Genomic DNA, 18716 nt, shown 5'->3' on the forward strand with positions numbered 1-18716 from the left:
CCTTTTTTTTTTTTTCCAGGAAATCAGAGAGATTCTACCACTACTTGTCTTTGAATAATGCATGTAATACTACTGAATATAGTAGTAAAACCTAAAAAATGCATTGGGATGATCCTCCAAAAGAAGAGAAAAAATCCCTAATGGCTATATTATTTTAAAATCGATAAAATATTACTGAATTAGATTTTATTCCCTAATTAATAGTGATAAGGAGACAAGGTTTACAGATGATATAAAACTGATACAGCTTGAAGAACTAGACAAGGTTTTGGAGCTAATCCTTTATAATCTCAGTCTACAAGCTTTGTTTCTCATACCCTGAGATAACAGATCTACAAGAACAATAATGTTGTTATTCTATTTGAATACACCACCAAAATTAGGGCCTTATCTGTCACAGAAATTGTTAAGAACGGAGTTCATGACCATTCTGATCATTCTGCATGTTTATTGAAACAAAACTTTTGCTTTCCCTTACCTTGTAGCAATCAAGTTGCAAGACAGAATTCTCTTGTTCCCAAGGCCCTTGTCAGCAGCATACTACTCAGAGCTTCCCCTATCATCTTTTTCAGCACTATATTACCTGTATTTCTCTGGCTACATCTGCACTCTCTTGCCAAAATTACTGGCCATTTTGGTCTGCCTGTCTCTCACACACATGGATAACAGACAGCTCCGGTCAAATCTATCTTGCAGAGCTGAAAGTTAATTTTCTTATAATGTCCATGGGAAAGCTTACTGGACTACATCCTGCTTGACTGACAAAACATGAAAGTAAACGAAAGACATGTTGAAAAGTAGTTTTACTGGCTCTATACTGCATGTTAAGGAAGTAAGATTTTACCTCTGACAGCATAGCCATCTTTTACAGATGCTGGAAACGGTGGTAGATTATCTTTTGCATATACATCTTGAGCAAGGACTCGGCCCATTCCATCTATAAGGGAGAAAAGAGAAAAGACCATGCTCCATGTCATTAGAACTAGTGAAAAAGAAAACAGTGTGACAGCAGTGTGCTCTGATGGATGAAACATGTACGTGAGAGATCTCATGAACAGATCAGATCTCCCAGGTTCTTAATTTCTGTCTAAACCTCCACATAAATGAAACAAACAAACAAACTGGAATCTTTTTGTAGGAGCAGCAGTAAATGATCCGTTATGGTAAAAACATTGACAGTTGATCTGAAAGCCAGGTAACCAAACACAGAGGTAATAGCTCTGATATGTGATCAAACAGAAAAAAATATATTGTTTATCCTGAAATCTCTTAAAATTGCATGTGGTTCTGTATTTTATTTTTTTTTTTAGGTTTTTTTTTTTTTTTTTTTAGGTTTTGTGCAAAACATGAAAGGTAATAGAATAAGCACAGAGGATAGCACATGAACAGTAACGATGGACATGTTTCAGTAAATTGAAAAAGGAGTTTTGCAATAGGTTAGCTTTGCCTAATTGCTGATAACATTTCTGATTATTGGAGGATGAGTGAACATAAGTGTCAGAATTAGGGTTTTATTTATGTAAATTTACGCTGTAGTAGTTCTAAATATTTTAATAGCTGTTTCAAACATACTCTTTCCCTTCACTTAGCAACCATGACTGATGAGCTGTAATTTGGTTCTGCCTCACTGTAGAGACCAACATGAACCACTTCCCCCTCAGTCTCATGTACTTTACCTGTTTGCTTTCACAGTGCAAGAGCCTTTCTTGTACAATGTGGAATGGAACGGAAAATATGTATCTTATCCCTTCACGCAGTGATAAAGAGGATTTATTACATTTCTGACTACGTGGAGTAGGAAGGGTCTGATGGATTCCAGTATGTCTAAGTAGAAGCAGCTCCTCTATAACAGAGGCCACTGCTCAGAAGCTTGTTGTGGCACAGGAAGGCAAAATCCACCTGACAGCATGAAGGAACGAGAGGGAGCTTTCACTCAGAATTACTCCTACCACGTGTATTTGTGTGGATAAGCATGCTGTAGGATATCAGATAAGCCAATAAACAAAAGATCTGAATGAAGTATGTTTCTCCTTTTGCAGCCCCACAGGAAAATCTACATCGCTCTGGATTTGCTAGGAAGGTAGGAGACCTGACTGGGTCTCTAAGTAAACAGACATATTTTGTCAAGAAGTGGACCTATGTATTTTGGAAATGTTCGGCTGTAGCAAAGTGGTATTATATTTTACTTATGACCACGATGTGATTTAGTAAGCAATTATTTGTAATTATCGTAACTCTAACATAATTGCACTCACATACCAACTATTCAGCCTCAAGTAAATATTTGTTGTATTTTTGAAATACAGCTTACTACGAAAATTCTGGTAAAACGTATTACAGCAACTAGAAGAACATTTTTATGATGGCTATTAGCACTTCTGCTTATCACTGTAATACACAGTATGGGAGTTATTAGAAAGCTCACTGAAAGCTTGAACATTTGCACTGAAAAGAACAAGCAGACATTTAAATTATAGCACAGAAAAGCCAGCTTTCAAATGCCTGGTAAAAACAACCTCTGCTCACAGACACACAGAATCTCATACAAAAGTGATGCTTCTAATTTTAGTAGGCACGTCGTATCTTCATTTTACTTCTTGTCTGCATGCAAAATCACACCAATCAGAGCAAATTTGAACAGTATGTTCCTGGCATTCTGCCATGCAGTATCTGAAGTGAATAAATGGCAAGGCAGTAGTGGGAATGAATGCCATTAAGCAGAGAAAAATGTAAGAACTACTTGCCAGAGCCTTTAAATGCCAGAGCTTTTAAAATGAAGGTAGTCAGCAACTAAAGGACAATCTGAAGCACTTCTTTATTCCCCTTTATGTGAACAATCATTTAAGAAATACCTCATTCATTATTTATTTTAATTAATTGCAATTCACAAAACATATTCTGAAATGTTTTGATGTCATTAAGCAGCTTCATGAGATGCCCACAGTTTTCTGATTCTAATGCAAAATAGAGCATGACATGAAATGCACTTTTCAAATCCAAGTGTTTCTTTTCTAAAGCTCAACTGTTGAAACTGGTTAGTTCTGTGAAGAATTTTGATTTTCAAGGGTATTGGTAGTGGGATAAAGTAGCGAGATGACAGGTATTGTACTAGAGCTTTAAATCTTCCAGTTCATAAATACTACTGTATCTTCAGTGTGATATGAAAATGCAATGCTATAAAAATAATTGACAAACTCAGAACGAATAAGCAGCAGAAAAGCATGTTCAAGCTCTACAGAAGTTAGAGGGCTATTGGACTCAATTAGCAAAACTCCTCAGTTCCAAGGCTTAAGTCTAATGGCCTGTTAAGACTTGGTTGTCTCTACTTTCTACTTTTGGTATCAATTAAACTTCCTTTTGTTAGCTAGAAAATGATAATTGTTATCATGCTGTCTGAAGACTTGACCTTGTATATCCACAAAATAATATTTAGATAACTGCATCTAGCTGGAATACAAGGCTAACTGGGAGCACTGTTACATGGGTAACAGTGGGCGGAAAAAAGCTTGAGACACCTTTGGTTTATGCTGCTTGTGTGAAATGTTTTAGGGCTGTCCAGTTGTTTTTTAATATAAAAGAGGTTAAGTAATTTATCCAAGCACTGAACAATACATTTACCAATGTGAAAGACTTTTTTTCACAAGGTAACTATTCATCCTCCCCTGATCTTATGAGAGACTTGATCTGAGATCCCATCAGGAGATTTATATCTGTAGATTATGATAATTAAACCTGTAGTATCACAAAGATGTATCCTCTAGGATGTTTCCTAAAGACTCAATACTGTAATTTCATACTATATATTAGAAATTCTTACACCACTAAAATACTTATTGAAAAATAACTTATAAGACGTGGTTTTATGCTACACTGCCAAGATACTAAAGAATACGTCTTTGTTAATATTATTCTTTGTTTGTATAATTTACATATTATGAATATTAAACCAAGTATGTACCTCTGCAGCAGCTCCAGACTCAGAATCAGCATAGATTTGGTGTCTTTAATAATGTAACACGAAGAGATAAAGTATAATATCAAATAAGATATTATAAGGTATACTAGAATGCCTTCTCTTACCTTGACAGCATATTCCCATGTCATAGAATAAGAACAGAAACAATCAAATTGCCATTGACAAAGAAGAATATATCAAATTCTATACAGAAGATGAACACGTAAGTGAGACCAATTACCTTCATTCTCTGTAAGGACATTTTGAAGGCCATGCAGTCTAGACAGAATCACTCTGTTATTTGTATGGTAGCATTATCAGCATTAAGAAAAACCTGATACTTGGCCCATATTTTGATTTTTTAATATTGAAATAAATTGAATTGTGAAAACTTGACCAAAGCATATGGCAGCAGGCCATGATACTTGCTGTGATTTTGTTGAATTTTACCATAATTCCAATGAAAAGGTTTGCAGATTAGATATGTGAGAAGACTTCTACTCACTGCTTTTGTAACTGCATAAATACGGGCCTATAAGAACGGTGTATATACATAAATAAATGGTTAACTTACATGTACCATGTGAGAATTATGTTCATTTTCTGGCTCCCTAATAGATTTTTTTTTAGCTGCATTTTTAATTCCATTGGAAGAAAAGCTCCTGTCCACAAATATGAGGATGCTCCAAAAGTGATGCCTCCTATTTTGTTATGTTGACCCATGACATCAGAGGTGGATGCTGATGGTATGGCAGTAGAGCTTGAACCTTCCCATCAATATTCTCTTATATTTTCTTGCCTACATATTATCAAGGTATGCTACCACTATTCTAGCAGACTAAATCCCATGTTGATTTATCTACAACAAATGCCTTTTCATATGTATACTTCTTAGATAAGCATACCTAGCACTGTGACTCATTATGTTGTCCACAAAATGCTGCCTTTAAATCTAATGGAAGAAAAAAAAAAAGGAAGTTGGGCCTGTAAATGACTAACTTTTTTAATAAACAGTCCTAGTTTACTAAGCTCTTTATATTTCCTCTGTATTTTTATTACAATGTTCAATACACATATATTAAGAAAATTCCTGGATTGCAAGTAATGGATGCACGTTCTTAAAAATTAATTAAGGTAGTAGACTTCATACTGCACATTACAACAAAAAAGAACTGCTATGAGGAACAGTTTTACACTACAGCAGCTCCATTCCTTACTTTCATCACTCTCAATGCAAGCAGTCTTTAACAAGAAACTCAAAAAAGTCAGAAAGAAATGAGTATCCAAATGATAGCAGGACTGAAACTGGCAGTATGTATGGCATTAAAACTTTGTATCTTACCTATATTCACAGACATCTTCCACACAAAATGCATGTCAACACTTGTCATCTAAAAACAGCCTCAAGATCAGGCCCAGAATACAGACAACTATCCAAGAAGGTCTAATAGGTATGCCTAGGCATACCAAACTGCATACCATTATGAAAGAGCAGTGTGTAATATGCGTATTACTTGTTGGTCCAGTTTTGGTGCTATTCTGAATGCAGTATATGCAGTATCTATACAGAGATATACTTCCCGTTACCAAGTACGTACACTAAATCAGTCAGTGTGAAAACATCTCAAAGGCTTATAGCAGAATAAGGATTTGGTGAAGGACGTGTAATCTTTGAACTTTCTAGACAGAAGAGGGAATATCCAAATTAGGAACCATTTGTACTTCTCTGCTACCTGGAGTCTACTGAGGACCTGAACATTTTCACTCTTCAGGCTTGTGGTGCCACTATCTTTTTGCTCATCACCTCACCTTTGGATAAACAGGAAGCATCCCTGATGGTTTCCCAGTCCCTTCAAACTTCAGTCTTATTTGTATTTCAGTATTTAATCAATGTCAGACTAGAAAGGGGGAAAGTAAGACTCTTAGAGTGAAAGAACTCAGCGAATCATTGCAGTTCAATTTGAAGCCAGTTGGCATCTTCAGAAATCCAGTGTTACATTCACCGCTGAGGCAAGCTGTGGCTTCTTGGTTTTAGCTTTGTTGCATTTATACAGATTATAAGAAAATTTATTCATAGATTTGATTACAGTTCAATTACAGATTCCTTCAGGAAGCCAGATTGAGATTAGTTCACATTATCTTGACTTTGAAAGGAGAATTCTACTCCAATTATTGTCATTTCCTAAAGTAGTTTCTGCTGGAGAAGGTCAGTCTTAGATCTCTCATAAAAGCTATTAGAAGGACAAACACTTAAGAAGATTGTAAAAATGGGAAATAACCATCATACTTCTCACATAAAAATCTAACTACATGTAAAGTACCTCTGTAATTAATGATTTCTGTTCCAAGCACTGGGGTCATCTCCAGAACTGTGATGAAGGCCTTGTCCATAGATGTTAATGGGAACGGAGACATGCGGTGTCTTCTTGCTACCTTGGTAATGTCAACAGCACTGTGACCTGAAAAGAGAGCACTATGGTTATGTATGCCTTTATGCGTAGATGTAAACAGTGATGTTCATTTAAATCACTTTGCTGGAATACATTAAGCACTTTGGGGTAAATTAATTGAGTTACTTATCACATTTATGACAGACGCTGGGAAGGTATTGCATCAAAAGGGAGATTAAATACAAAAAGCAGTTAGCAGTGAAACCATTCATAAAAGTGTATATCCTTTCTTGTAATGAAATATACACCAGAAGTCTTGATACGCATAAAAGGATCAGTTAATCAGAAACAGAGGTATTTCAAGAAGGATGCAATATCTAACATGGTGGATGATAATCTGAAGCCAACTCTGTTCCACTTCTCAGGAGAAATTATTCACTCATTCCATTCTTTCTAGATTGTTTCCACAACCTTCTGATGGGCAGCTGCAATCTGACAGTCAGAATCAGACCTGCTGAGTTCCATTATATGTTCTTTTTCTCCATTTCCCATTCAAAATCTGCAATAATGTCCTTGGAGAGAAATTTAATATACCATGCCTTTGACTCTAATGGTCTACAGAAGATTCTGTATGTCACAACTTAAACACAAACCACATTTCTTCCCCAACTGTGACTAAGCCCCAACAAAACAAGCAACTGTATCAGACATTAATGTCAAAATTAACAAAGAAAAGAGACATTAGCACTGGCAGCGTATAAAGGCTGGAAATTTAAAGCGGTTGTTGATGCTGTTCCAACATCTGTAAATAAGGATTTCTAATACTGTCTTTAAAACACTGGCAACTCAGAAATCAATAAGGATTTTACTGATTTAGCATAGATCATTACTACTAGTAGTATATGTATAATCATGCTCCACAAACACATATTAATACACTGTGCACAAATGAAACATAACAATGGACCTTGTTCCAGTGAGTTTGCAATGTAATTTAAGATGGGAGTCATAACAACAGACAGTGTTTCAAGTCAGTGGGCATCCTATCTATGGGCAAGATTTTGTAGTCAAAGTGACTGCAGGATAAGTGATGTTTAAATTCTGATGTGAATGAAGATAAAACGATTGATCAATAGAAGTTTGCTTTCCCCAAATACAAGGAAGAAAACGTGAAAAAATTGTTTGAAAATGAAGCCAGTAGGGTATGTGCTTTCTTAATGCTGAGAGAGAATAAACAAGGGACAACAAGCTTTGAAAGATTCTGAAATGAAGATGAGCAACAAAAGTGAAGGAACTATTGCACTAATGCACAAAAGAGTAAAAGATACAAGCCAAAAGATTAAGAAAATGATATTTTTAGAAATATCTTGAATGGATCTGCCTGTAACAAGAGGGTATTTGTGGGAGCCAAATGAGATGATCTAGAAATACAAATGAAGAACCTTGAGAATAACTTCAGATTGAGAGGAAAAGTCCTATCTCAAGATTTGTATAGAACAACTCTGCAAGAAATATGCACAGACTGCAGAAAAATAGAGCAAAGTGTACGACATAGATGAAGCTCAAGTAATATCAGTGTAGAGTGCTAAGGGGGACTGTGTTTGGCCCATAGTGACTGGTAAAACTTACTGGGGGATGGCTAAGAATCAATGTTAGAGACATGCAAAACAAGACACCTTTACAGAGTAGGGAGATTTCCACATACAGAGTGGCTGAATTTGTGTTTGATGGGTCACAGTAAGGTCTAAAAGTATAAAGAAAGGGGATCAAGGACACAGCTCTGTAGAACAGCAGAAGAAATCTGGAGATTTCCAGAAAAAAAGGTGATTCTACACAAGTCTTATTGAAAGAGCTGTTGGAATATTAAGAAAAGACCAGGAAACTGGCAGCTTAAAGACAACAAAACTGAATTATGGAGCTTTGGCTATGAAGAGTATAATAGGGACTTTAACAAGAACTGCTTCAGAGAAGTACAAGATGTGGCAAGAATTCTATGTAAAATGAATCTAAAATATCATCAGCACTTGGCCACCTTCCCTACCCGGACAACAAGAACAACAAAATGACATTAAAGCATCATGAGGTTTCATGCCTGGCTGTACGCAGAAGACATCCTCAGTAGAGTTTCTCACAGTAGTAAGGCCCGCCTGCAATTCTAATGTACATTTTATACACTGATTATGGTTAATGATTGATTTCACTTGGCTTTACTGGCGACGTTCCTCAGCATGCTCAAAGGATCTAAAAGTTGTCTGTCTGCCATTTTTCAGTCCAGTTGTATTCTTTAATTGACAATTTTTATCTCATGTATTTCTGTTCCCATTTTGATCATCCTTAATATCTTCCCAGTTTCTTCTGTCTCTACTCACTTGCTTTTAACTTATTTCCATCCATTACTATCCTACTAAGCAGTTGCTAATTCGTAATTATTTCTAAAACAAAATCAATTATTTTAAGATAGTATTAAGAAATTACAGAAAGCACAGTTAATAATGACACGATTTTGCTTTGCAATAGCTTTCTACTTATCCCGTTTTCTCCTGTCCATGCCTTCACATTCTGGAAAAGAAACCAGATGATTGTTCTAAGTGTAGTTTCCTATAAAACAACCGTGCAATCTTATATTTTGCTGAATCAGTAATGTTTGTCTACACAAAACTTCTTTCAGCACTGTTCAAATCTGCTATGTGAGAGATTTAGTTAATTCATTTTTTGCCATTAACACAGTAATGATCTTTCAGGGAAAGAAGTGGAGACAAACAAAACTGCTGACTTAATTCCAGTCCCAGGAAAGATTCTGAAAGAAATTATTCAAACAATATCTTTGTAAGTACTTAGAAGATCATGTGATGATAAAAGCAGGTGAATTTGTCTAGCACAAACAACTTCTAACTCATTTAATTCCTTCCCTTAACATAGTAGTTGTCATATCGAGGAAGTGAGAAATAGTTGATCAAATATAATTTAACTATACTAAGATTTTTCACACTCATAAACGTAAGTTTCTTATCAAGCAAACTAGCGAGAAATTATCAAAATTATATTGTAAGATGCAAGTGTAACTAGTGGAAAGGTGCATTCCAAGATTCAACAACAATTTTTGCATTCTCATGCCTGTATTTTGTTAGAAACCTCATAAAAATGAGGAAATTGAAAATAAAGCATTTCTGAAGCACAGAAAAAAAAAGTGTCCAAGCTCCCAGACCTTTCCCCGCATACATGTCACTGAAAAAAAATCTGCTTAGCAACAATGTGCTGCTACAAAAGTAATGCCTCCAATTTTATTATGTTGGCCCACATTGTCAGAGGTCAGTGTTCATGGTATGGCAGAGGTTGAACTTTCCCACCAACATCCCATTATGAAAGTGGTGAAAATGCAGAGCTAAAGTTGGTGACTACACGGAAAAAATAGTGCTCTGTAGTGAGAACGTGCCGCCCTTTTGTATCTGTTGTAGTTCCCATGGAAATAAATAGGAGGCATCACTTTTGCAGAGACCCATGTACCTCCAAGAAGCGCACTGATTAACTTTTTTAACTGGTTAACAGTAGGAACTGTGTCAGTAGCTACTCTAAGAACACACACAAAAAAAGAGAAACCAAACTCCTTTCCTGTTGTTCCTCTGTACTGCCTACAGGATTAAAAAACTTTTGTTTCACAAATAAACAGTAAAATATGCATTATTTTACACTAGTTGCTACTACAATACTTTTGATAAAGTACTATTTTATAAATGATGTATAAAAAATCCTCAAGTTTATTTTTAGAAAGAATTTTGTCTCTATGGAAACACACTTCTCTTTAGAAACAATAGTCTTTTCCAGTAAACATGTTTACATGTTTGTGTTCTACTGCTATATCAAATTCACTGCTAACTACTTGAGAAAATAACATTTGACCTTTTAAAGCCATCTTGAACGAATTCAGAGGTTTCAAATGCTTTGAATGTTGTTAAGCGCACAACATCAAATTTGGAGCTCTGTGTCTAATCCATGTCATTTGTTTAGACAAAGGTTGTGGTAAAATCCAGTTAGAAAACTTCTTGAAAACAGATCAAATATCCTATTTTCTGACAAGGAAACATTGTTTCAGCAGTAACACCCAGTATTTATACAAGAGAAACAAAAAAAACACTCAGAAATAAGCATTCCTTCCGTTTAGCGCTTAAATGAATAACCTTAATGGACAAAAAAACGAAGATGCATGTGTAACTACAATCCTTTATTCATTTGTTGTCCTAGAAACACGTGCTAAATTTTAGTTTCAAGGCATCACGTAGATGACATTAAATAACTCCTCAGACCTTCCCAAGTATCTTTCACAAATATCAGATGACTACCTACATTAAGCAGCATTTTATAAGACAAAATGATCCTCTAGCATTGAAGCAGCTAAGTCAATTGGTTGTATAATGCAGAAAATTCCTGACAGCTGTCTTTCCTATCATCAATACAGTTTCCTATGTATGTTGTTTTATATGTATATTTATGGTTGAATAAATTTTAAACTAGGAAAGACTCCCATAAAACAGAAATTAAAGGCATTTAACAAATTAGAAACCAGGTCATTTAGCACAAATCTGAATTCTTAACCTTTTTGTTATTTGATTGGGTTTTATGTACTCCAACTGAATTTCTGTACTGAATTTCACATTCAGGTATAAAAATAAAAATTGTGTATTTTCAGCTTGAGGTTTTTATCATCTTTGAGTGTTGTTTCTTTATGTCCTTGCACACACCTCCACACACAGCATCATTTACAACAATACATCATCACAAACAACAGGGACCTCAGTGTAATCAGAAAAACAACGTGAGAAGAAAAATTAGAAGGCCACTATCAATTAATATGTGAGCACTATAAGCTATATACACTTTTATTTTCTTTCTGAACTGAAATTCATTCCCTTAAGATATTAAATTTCATTCCAGCCTTATCCTTCTCACCTGACTATAATTTGCTGTCTTGTGGGTAGTGCTAGTTGCACAACACAGATACGAAGTTTCAGTACTTACTTGCTCGGAGGATGTTCTCCTTGCTGCTGCACCTAGACTGGACCTGCAGAGAGAGCACAGAGCCTATGAGCTACAGAAGTTAACAAGAATGCAAAATACAGAGATAAAATGGGCAAGCTCCTGGGATCTAAGACAGAGGCTCTACATATTCTCAGCAGCATTTGTCCCTACCCTACAAGAAATAAATATATTTAAGCACAAGTGTACTAGCTGATGATCAGAATCTAATGCAGGCAATTTAAACTTTCCCTTCAAGAAAAACCCAAGATGGCCTAAGGACAGATTAATAGAGCAAACTCAAAGAACACAGCAATTAAAATTATTTGTTAAGCTCCAGTTTTAAAAGAAAAATCCACATTTTTGTGTACAATTGCCATTAGAGTAATTCTGAATCTATGTCCTCTGTTTTATGATTAGACAAAAACTATTATTGCCCAGTGTTAAAATTCCATTATTGATAATGTACAGGTACTTTATAGAATTAAACTGGTTCTGAAAATATTCAATAATCCTTCTTCAAATTGCACAGACAGCTCACAGTTGTATAAACACTCCTGTCTGGAGCCAGATAAATTTTCTTCGTTCTTTCTGTTCAGTTAAAAGAAATGTTACATTCAGTATGGATTTCACAGTGCAATTCTACTTTAAAGTAATAGTAATAATAGTAATAGTAATAGTGTGAGAATGACAACTGGTTTCTCAATAAATCCCCTCCCTGAATGCTTACTGCCACTGTGCTATTCCAGATAGGTATGACTGACTGCAGTGAAACTGGAGGATTCACGCTGGTCTTATACTCTATTAACATGGGATATTTAGAGTTCCATCTGGTTACCATGATTTTTAAAAATATGTTTTTGAAGTGTATCAGTCCTGTAAACACAACACAGTTTGAACTTTACTGAAATGTCAGCTCTTGATAATTTTCAAGTTTGAAAAGATCCCACTCTATATACTAATACTGGGTGCAAGTTTTTAGACAGACTAATTTGAACAGCAATCTGCCTTATGACAGGCCAGCTGACCGGGCTGGTGAGACCTGAATAAGGAGATCTTTTTGTGGACAAACCCCTGGCTGCATACAGGCTAACACAAACTTCACAGGAAGACAAACCACTAAGAGTATGAACTGAATCCTTCTCGTTTTTACTTTAGTGACAACTGCATTGCTAAATTTCTGGGAGGAATAATAAGCAAGACTAAGTACAAATAGTAAAAGAAGCGGAATAGCACAGGTGACACTTGAGGGTGCAATTTTCCTTTCCAAACTTTTATATTTGCTGAAAAATGAAGGAATGGATCCAGATTATTTTTAGACTACAGTTAGAATTTGTAGGTAAAGAAAACTTGTTTTGAATGTGAATATGTATGGTCTGACGATTAATGAGGAATGATACACACTCAGCCCCTAAAAGACTGTCTTCATAAAGAAACAGCCATTTAAGGCTGAAAAGAGCTGTGCCCCATTTCTAGACCTCTTTCTTCCGTTCCACAGCAGCTTGCCCCAAATGTGTATTCACATAAAAAATCAGATTCTACAGCGCAACACAGTCTATTTATTGTAATGGAATAACTTATGGAAAGTAATGTTGCAACTTAGAGTGGATTATGGTGTCCTTTCCTGAAAAAAAACTGTTGTCTAAAAAAAACCACAACAAATCAAAACCAAAGCCTCCCTCCTTCCCACCAAAAATACTACACAAGAAAACTGCAAACAAAAAATTAATGATGCCCAAATTTGGCCCAGACTTGTTTTATCAAATTTCAAAGGTATGACATGAACTCTCATTGAAAGAAGTAAAAGAAGTATTTATCTGTAATTTACCAAAGGACAATTCTGGACCAAAAGGATGGTATAATGATTGGACAGAAAGCACAACAGAGAGAGGCACAGAGTGAGAGAGAGAAATAGAGAAGCAGGATGGGACGTGGCAAGCCAAAAGACGGTGTATGCCAAAGAAGACATAGGTCTATATGTGTAAGACTATTGTATAGAATGGAAGAGGCTCTCTTATTTCTCACTGCAAACCATATGAAAAGAGAAAACGTGGAATGTGCCTGCTGCAAAATAACCAAGCAATTCAGCAAACTGCAGAACGAAACTCAGTGAGATAATGTAGTCCTAAAGAAAAAAAGGCATAAAAACAAAAATACAAAACACAAACTTTGAAACGATCTACTAAAATAAACTAAGTAAAATATGTGATCCAAAGGACACAGATTAAAGCTACTAGAGAAGGAGGAAAAATGTTAGCAGACAAAGACAGTGCTAAAGAAGTAAAATGGAAGTCAAGAGAGAGTCTTCAACAAAGTGGAGGAACAGAAGGAGCCCAAACCCATAGCGCAAAGCAATGTTTGCGAATGGAAAACAGCTCCTTTGAGCAGTAATAGTTACTCTCGAGTTGTAGCCTCTATTCCTCCTGAGTTCATCTTTAAGCCCTTCCAACCTATAGTGGAGCTAGTGTATGGACAAAAACAAGAGATTTATAATGAACAGAGCAGCTGAGATTTGCAGATCAAATCTTCTAATATAAAATACGTGCTGACAAAGTTTTGCTCTTACAGTGTCCAAATGACATGGTAACAACAGACAGCTTGCTTCACACAGCTGCCTACAGGTCATTTTTTTTTAAATTCTGTGCACACAGAGGACTTCAGTGACAAATTTAAATTTACTTTTTGATTTCTTACAACCGACCTAAAGTTTACATTTTATCACTCACCTGATGGGTAACACATGCAGTATGAGAAATTATTTGCTTCCCACAAATTTTAAAAGCAGCTGTGGAAGAGGAATCCATGACAATAAAATAAAAGGCTTGACCAGCTAGACTTGATTGTTTCCCAACCTATACTCACAGCTGCAGAATACAAACCATGTTTTTAACATAACTGACATCAAAATTATTAAGTAATATTTGCTTGTTTAATATGAACTTCACATCGATATCCTAAACGCTATTTTAAAATAAAACTGCAGTAAAATGTAGTTTTGAATAAAACGCGCAAGTTTTCTAACACACAGAGTTTTAGCTGTAATGGAGCTTTGTATCAGTGCTCTAAGTGCCTTTTATAGTACTCATTATTTGTTTTAATACTTCATTTGTGACATTTACAAAAGAAAACTATTATTTTCACAGCTATTGCAAAGTGAAGAATCCATAACACGCTGCACATAGTACCATGACTGAGTGGGGCAAATGATCAGTAATACTGTTATCTACTATAATTATTCTCATTGACAGGCAGTTACAGAAATAATATGCTGTGGCTGTCTCTCCTTACACAGGGAAACTGTAGTTTTATTGTTTATCCATTCTACCACGCCTCAGCTCACAGTGTAACATGGCAGAAGATACAGCGGGCTGTCTTTCAGTTCCATTCTCCTGCGTAGTTCAGGCAGAATGTAACAAAACCTAAAACAGTCAACTCACATTACTTTTTAACTTTTTTTTTTTTTAAAGCAAGTTGAAAATTGGATTTTATGTTCTTTAAGATATAATTTTATCATGCCAGAATGTAGAGTAAGCCTTCTCCCACAGGCTGAGGCATTAAATAGAACATGAAGAAAAGTACTCAAAACTAAATTAAGGGAATGGTAAAATAAAGAAACCTGCTGACAATTTCTATCAATCACAATTGGTCTGAAAAAGGAAATTAATGACTGCACTAAATTGGATTTATATAAGTCTATGTGGTATGTTTTACTGCAAATAAAAGTAAAAAAAAAAAAGTTACAAGAAAAACAGAAAAAGACACAAAGAAAAGTTTATGCTACAAGTGAAAATCTTGAGTGAAAAATAATAATAATAAAAAAAAAAACGAAAAACCCTTTAACACTTTACCATGATTATAAGGAACGGTGAGATAAATTACTTACCTTTTATAAGTCATAACAAGATTAGCACAGAGTATTAAAGTCAGCTCTTCATTATGGGAGGTGCAATTAGAAGCCGTTGGTTATAATAAAACAAATTGCTACACAAAGATGAAGAGTTTCCAGCCCAATATGAAAAGCTAACTCTTATGCGAGTACATTTCAACTCAGTTGTACAACATGAAGAACAGTTCAGAACAATGACACCAAAACATGATTTATCACCAAAAGAAAGAGCCCATTTCTCAATGTACAGAGATTGTAGGAGACTAACCCATGATCTTTATCATTTATGGGAGAGCACAGTGCTCTGCTTTTAAGAAAGCATGCAGAATGTGGAACCACCAGCAGAAACCCAAACATACACAGACACAGAGGACCAAGGTACAGGAAAGATAATGATTTTGCCAAGCTGTAATGAAGGAAGCAGAATACAAAAAGCACAGCGGCAGTTAACGCTTTAGGAGCTCCGTTCCTCTAACAGTCTCCTTAACGCCAGACCCGTTTAAGAGGTGCTGCATACACTATAAGTGAGCAGCTCTATAACTCGTGTAATCTCTATGTGAAACTTCAGTAGTAATACGAAGACACTTTACTCTGTGGGATGTAGCTGCTTTTTCTAAGTGTGATTTACCTAAGAGGCAGAACAGGGGACAGGCTACTGAATAGCCCTTCAGTACAGAACACTACTGTTTCACATCAGTGTTACTTAAAATTTTATACTGCTAAACATTTGAGTGGCAAGAAATATCTTCTTGCCATACACACTGCAGTGGCTAAATCCTCTATCCCCCTGATAACAGCAAATATTAATCATTAATATATTTTCAAAAAGGAGAAGCACTGTTGGTGGTGAATCTCCTCACCAAAATTTAGAAATGAACAATGTTGTAGTCTACAAGTGGAGTTACTCATTCAGTCACTTGAAAGATACAAGCAAAAAACTTTTGAAGGCAAAATCACTTCAGAAGCAGATTTTTGCTGCTTATTAAGTGTTATGCTTAGTGGCCTGGACACTAAAGAAAAGTCACCTTCAAACCTGGAATATGCCTTCCTACCTCCAAATTCTTTTTTCTGAGTTTTTTTCCTAGTCTCCCACCTCTTTATGTAAAGATTTATTTGATTTTGATCCTTGTTTTGCAGTAGACTATAAACATGTGACATTTTATGGCCAGATTAGTGTTCACACTAACCACTTTTCAAACAGGACAGTGGAAGTGGATTGATGAACGCACCACAAAAACAAGAGGGTTGCCTTGGTTCCTTTCACTGGAGCAGTAATAAGAGACATTATCCAATATTTGAAACAAAATAAGATCAAAATGCAAAGGACAGTCTTCTGGGATGCAAATACAATAACGATTATACATTTTCCCTCACTTGGAACTGGCCTTGTTCTGAAGAAGCAAAATAAAAAGGTTTTACTAAAGGAGGTTTCAAACAAAATCTTACGCATCAATTAAAACTACATGTGAAAACCTGCCTAAATGATAGAAAAGAAAGAACTCTGATACGTACAGCAAAAAAGGAAGCAAAATAGTAAACTGCTGGTCAAGAAAGCAAACGGGAAAGCAAACTACTGCAAACTGACAGCATAGACTTGATTAATAGCTGAAAATAAAAAGAGGCAAAGAAAAAAGAAGTATGTTATTTCTTCTCAGTAGTTTTTATGATTTACATTTAGAATCACAGAATCGTCGAGTGGTTTGGGTTGGAAGGGACCCTTAAAATCATCTATTTTGTTTATATGAAGAAAAAAACAAGAGCTAGATTTTGTTTTTAAGAGCATGAGACACCAAACGGATATGTTATATGAACAACAATGGAGACAAAGAGCAAGTTTCTTGACATTTTAGGGATTGCTTAGGACTCATTCAAGATCATGCTGTTTCTGTTCAGAGAAGCAACAACAAGCAGTATGCACAAATCTGAAGAGAACATGCATCTTATATAAGCTAAGGCCCATTTTAAATCAAGACATAAAAATTAATGTCAAAATAGTTTCTGCCTAAGCTCTAATGTACATTTCTAAACTGTGCTAACAGAATCCAAGCAGGATGTGTAAGGCACAAAAAACTCCAGGAACACTGTACTTGGTTAAAATAAAAATCTTACTGCTTGTATTACTGACTGTGAACAAGATCTTTATTTTTTTGAAGGAAAATCTTGAGAAATACCCAAATGTCCTGGAAATATTATGCAATTTGAGAAGTAGATTGTGTAAATAAAGGTAGAGTGAACAAATTTTATTTCCAAAGAGATATAAGAGTTGGGGATTTCTGCTGCCCTTCACCCTTGCTACAGAAATGGGAATTATTTGTGTAGCATATAGAACATCATTAAAAGAATACATGTTTTTATTGAAAAGAATTCTGAAAATTTAACCAATGTGACAGAGAGCCTTTATACTTGCTCCCAGTTTTTCTCCATCTTTTATTCCCCATCTTTTCAGGGCAGTACTAGAAAAGGAATGACTTGGCCACCTGACAGCTCTACTTTCTCTTTCAGCTAAAAATGATACTAACTGCTTGGCTTACACATGTACCTGCTACTAAAAACAATTACTTGTTTAAAAGCATTAGTATGAGACAAAGAGAAATCTTAATTAACTCAATTGCTGTATATATGTGTGAATACATACATATGCAGGTGTTTATATTTTTAAACTCTTACTGGCTTTATCTTGAATATGAATTAATAGCAGGCCAATGGGAAAAATAATTTATAGTATTATCTGTCATGTGTAACACTGTACTTAGATAACCTGCATTTGTTAAAGAACATTTACTGGTAAAGCAAGACAAATACTCTCCTTGAATTCCTTCCTTTGAAATACCTTACTTGGAGCTTTGAGAATCTTGTACACTGTGAAACTGTCCTGCTGCCTTTCAGTCTTATTTTGGCACAGTCTCATATCCTGGCAATTTGACTGATCAATCAGCCACAGAAGTGAGTGCTAGATGTCCGAGTTACATTCTGCCTAACTGGTGTTAAGACTCTTTCAACTTCTTGCTCATTCCAGTTCAACTGTCTTTTTAAGCTACTGTCAATCACATGAGCTAAAAATACAGAAGTGATATATAAAACTCCTGTCCTCAAGCACACTATAAATTATTCCCTAACCCTTGACATACAATAACAAGATTGACATTTTAAAATAAGTTTCATTTCTATTAGAAGCTTTTTCTTTTACATGAAATTTCAACTGACTTCTCTTCCCTGATCCAGCAACAGCCAATACCAATGCACCATGAAAACAACCCAATTTTCAAGTTACTCCAAACACATCAACTATTTTTCTTGAATGGTGTAAACATCAAAGTGATTTTGTGACTTCTAAAACAATTTTTTTTTGTTCAAAAATGACCAAATAGCATCACTAAGTTAAACACTTGGCAGTTATGAAATATTAGATCAATATTATGTGTGCAGCCCTTATTTTTCTTTGGACATGTAGGTGTTGTGATTCCATTATAATTAA

General features: G+C 35.3%; 1 protein-coding gene across 14 annotated transcripts in view; it reads right to left on the bottom strand.

The window, feature by feature from the left end:
* Positions 1–18716, bottom strand: part of GPHN (gephyrin) — a 262511-nt gene that overhangs the window by 39375 nt on the left and 204420 nt on the right. For all 14 annotated transcript variants that reach the window (XR_014883571.1, XM_085225016.1, XM_085225019.1 and 11 more), the window contains 3 exons: positions 11359–11401; positions 6277–6414; positions 845–937 (listed from right to left, as the gene is read on the bottom strand). Coding sequence is in view for 13 of the 14 variants with exons in the window: in XM_085225016.1 (XP_085081142.1) it covers positions 845–937; positions 6277–6414; positions 11359–11401 (274 nt within the window). In the remaining variant the exon portion in view is untranslated. The remainder of the gene's footprint in view (positions 1–844; positions 938–6276; positions 6415–11358; positions 11402–18716) is intronic.

The sequence above is a fragment of the Meleagris gallopavo genome, chromosome 5 (assembly GCF_905368555.1).
Source record: "Meleagris gallopavo chromosome 5, MGAL_WU_HG_1.1, whole genome shotgun sequence".
Classification (NCBI taxonomy): Eukaryota; Metazoa; Chordata; class Aves; order Galliformes; family Phasianidae; genus Meleagris; species Meleagris gallopavo.